We start from the raw sequence: 3,701 nt of genomic DNA, 5'->3' as shown, positions 1-3,701 counted from the left end.
TATATATGTATGTATAAATACTTTAAAAAAGAAGCAGCTCATGGATTGTGTAAATAGTTATTCATGGTGTCTAGATCAGAAAGGCTCCCTTTAGCATAACAATGTATTTTAACAGCCTTTACAAAAAAGGAACTGGAGCCCAAATCTGTAGAATTTATAACGTGTTCTGGAGAACCAACACATCTTATGGAATATTCCTTTCTAAGAAATTAACATTATCTAAAAGTTTAAGTAAACTCTACAACTCCAGGGTGGTGTTTTCCGAACGGGGTTGAATATTCATGCTCGCATTTTTCTTGTGAAGTTCAAAGTCGTTCTTTTCAGCTTCGGGCTCCAAACAGCTTAAGCCCGAGTTGTTTTGCCCTTCCGGATGGAGCTTCAGCTGCACAACGGGAGCGTTCTCCAGCTCGGTTTCTTCAGTTTTGCGGATTTCTCAATAGCGATTTTGCAGAGCGTGATCATAAACTGAAAATGCCATTTACAGGATGCTTCTGTCAAAAGGCCTTCAATCGTGGAGGCTTTTACAGCAGGGAGTAACACTCACACTGCAAACATCTAGAGCCCATTGAACCATCTTAAGAAGCTCCTTTATTTCGTTTTATCACCTCTTACACCCACATTCCAAAGTGCCTAGTCAGTCACTAACAGCGATCACTTTAATATCCAGTTATTAGTTTAAAATTTAGAAAGCAGATCATTTAAAAGTCATTTCCTGAAAATAACAAGCAGCGTGGTGTGTTTTGTGGTGATAAAATGTGTTGTTGGTTTTTACTATTATTGGTGAAATTCAGCTTTTCTTAGCTTGGAGGAGTAATGAGAAGAGTTTTATTTTACCTTTCGATGGACTTTATCTAATTTTTTTTAACAAGTAATTCAATACTGAACGCTTCAAAAGCAACACATCGTTCCCAGTCATCCCAGAAGGCTTTAATTTAACAGCTCTTGACAATCATAGCTGAGTGTTGCTCATGTTTCTTCTGTACTTGTGTGCAAACAAGAGAAACACTAATAACTGTGCAAGCAGGAGCAGTTTTGTGATAAAATGTGAAAAAGCGTGTACAGAAGGCCTTTTCCATAACATTCAGGTTACTTCTTTTTTTTTTTATTGCCATCATTCATTTATAAAAAGTGTTTTTTACTGTTGAGCAGATCTATTTATTTTCCATTTAACCATGTGCCATGTACAGTATGCAAGCTTCTTTAGTGATGTCTTATTTATTACACTGATGTACGCTGATGTTCACATGTTCAAAGTGCCATAACTGTGTAATGTTAAATGCTGTTAAAGTTGCAAAAGCATAAAGATGCAATCTCTAAAGCAGCTTAATTTAAAATAAAATAAACATTAAATTGCATCTGCTTTAAAAAAAAAAAAAGAGCGTTTAAGTAGGAAAATTGAAGTAGGATGCAAGAACTGCAAGAGATAAAACACAAAGTGTTTAAAAACCGCTCTGCTGCTGACGTGTTTCTATCACCAGCAGCTCAGAAAGAAACGACCATGTTTTCAAGCTGTTACTGTCTGTGGAAAAAAGAAGAGCTGAACATGACCTCACCTGTGCTGGGAATTCATCTACCACAAGATGGAAGCAAAGTTTGATAGCTGAACCCATAGAGGTAAAAAGCAAGAGCCTTTGGGAAGCTTTTTATTTTATTTACAACTGTTTATATTTTAATCATGGTCTTATCATTATCGACATGATTGTTTATGAGTTATTTTACAGCCAACAAGCCTTTTTATTGATGTAATTTTGATGTGAAAATACAATGAAAGCTCAAAATTACACACTTTTGCTTTTCTTTTACGTTTTCCTTTAGTTTTGACCAAAAATGTGAACCGTGTGTGAGTTTGATTAAACATTTGCCTTGAAAAGGCAGGAAATTTAATTATAATGTTTAACATAACAGCAAAATTGAGCACTGCGCTGCTAATAATTGTTGCCAACACAGACCGTATCTCTTGAGTTCAATTGCCAAAACACAATGTGGCGCGCTTAGCTCCATTTAAAATGTGAGCGAGTAACTTCTTGAAGTATTTCATTGATAATGAGACGCCTGTAAGGATTTATTCCTACTGGCACTTTGAAAGGAGCTGCAGGTTTATAAAAGATTCAGATTATGCCAAACTATAATCTATTTTCAAGCCTTACTAAGTCAATTTACCTTTCGTCACCTTTGTCAGTGTTGTTCTCAAAACATGACTAAACAAGAAAGAGAAAATTATTTAAACCTAATGTTAGAGATGCAAGTCTAACATCAGTCTATCAAAGATTATCACCATAGTCTGTGCAGAGAAACATGTTAACCTAAAGTTAATGCTGCTTTGACAATTGTATTAGTTTATCACTTAGATGGCAACTAGAACAGAATAACTACTTTTTTTTTTAAAACAGTAAGCACCTGTATGTTGCTAGTGTTTACGAGAAAACTTTAATCTAAGAAAGCAAAGCCTTTAATTTATTTTACTAAAATATTAACTTATACATGTGTTAAATGCACTACTTTATTGCTGAGAATAAAACAAAACAAATGACACTTTTGTTTTATTTATGTTAACTAGCAGCAGCTGGTTAGATAAGAATGGGTTAACTTAGCCTAGCTTTGTCGAAAACACATTTAAAGCTGATTTAATTCCTAAATTAACTGCAATGTGTCACTTTATTAAATTGAATGTGCAATGTGTAATCTCATGGAAAATTGTTGCTTTTTTATTTAAAGTATAATAGCTATACTTTAATCCAGTGGTTCCCAACTCTGGCCCTTGAGGAACACCATCCTGCATGTTGTTTCCCTGCTCACCTGATTCAATGATTTGATTACCGGGGGTACTTCCTCAAGTTCTGCAGAAGCCTGTTAATCACCCATTTATTCAAATCAGGTGTGACAAAGCAGGGAAACAACTAAAACATGCAAGATGGTATTCCTCAAGGACCAGAGTTGGGAACCATTGCGTTTAATCTAGCCTATTTTGTGAATTTGTGAAGCGTTTTGTTCACAACCTGAGTTTGCACAACATTTCTAGTTAAGCTCATAAATACGACAGGAAATGGGTGTTTATACGAACACAGTCTGTATGTCACTCCTGACGAATCACAAGCAGGACTCCAGGAATCATGAGCCCTTTTTATGAACCCATCAACATCCGAGCCCTCGGGTTTATTTCAAAGCTACACACCAACCAGCTGCAACTGCTTATAGTTGCAAATATATTTAACATGGCTGGAAAATAAAAATAACAATTTAATTTATTTGCTGTATAAATAAATGTAATTTTGAAAATATCTAAACTTTTGTTTGAAATGCATTGTGTGGTTCATAGCTGCATCTTTGTGTAATGACACTTTCCTTTCTGTTTGTGGCAGACTCTGTGTGAGTTTTATGGATTGCCAACAAATTTTGAATGTACAGTTATTGTTGCTCAGCTGCTCTTTGGTGTTGCCTGCTATCAGTTTGCCCCGGTGTACAAATGATGTCTTTTCTCTGTCATATGGTGTATATTTTTGCCATTCAGGTGGACTTATTTGACTAAGATCTATACTGTTTGTGACAGTTTTGTACATTTGTTTATGGTCCAGTTTTCAGAGTGTATGAGCGTTTGAAATTTGGAGAGTCTATTTTGTATGCATGTAACAAGCATTTGTAGGGAATATAAGTAACTTAAATGTTTAAAAAAAAAGTATTGTTTAAGTTATGGTCAAACCGTA

General features: G+C 35.1%; 1 protein-coding gene across 1 annotated transcript in view; it reads left to right on the top strand.

Moving 5' to 3' along the window:
* LOC119414256 (pituitary adenylate cyclase-activating polypeptide type I receptor) overlaps positions 1 to 3,467 on the top strand; it is a 49,689-nt gene extending 46,222 nt beyond the window's left edge. The window contains exon 15 of the mRNA XM_037681352.1: positions 3,360 to 3,467. Coding sequence (XP_037537280.1) covers positions 3,360 to 3,467 — 108 coding nt within the window. The remainder of the gene's footprint in view (positions 1 to 3,359) is intronic.
* The last annotated feature ends 234 nt before the right edge of the window (positions 3,468 to 3,701 follow it).

This window comes from Nematolebias whitei, chromosome 9 (assembly GCF_014905685.2).
Source record: "Nematolebias whitei isolate Nwh7 chromosome 9, NemWhi1, whole genome shotgun sequence".
Lineage (NCBI taxonomy): Eukaryota > Metazoa > Chordata > Actinopteri > Cyprinodontiformes > Rivulidae > Nematolebias > Nematolebias whitei.
The sequence above is the reverse complement of the archived record's forward strand: the minus strand, read 5'-3'. Positions and strand labels throughout refer to the sequence as shown.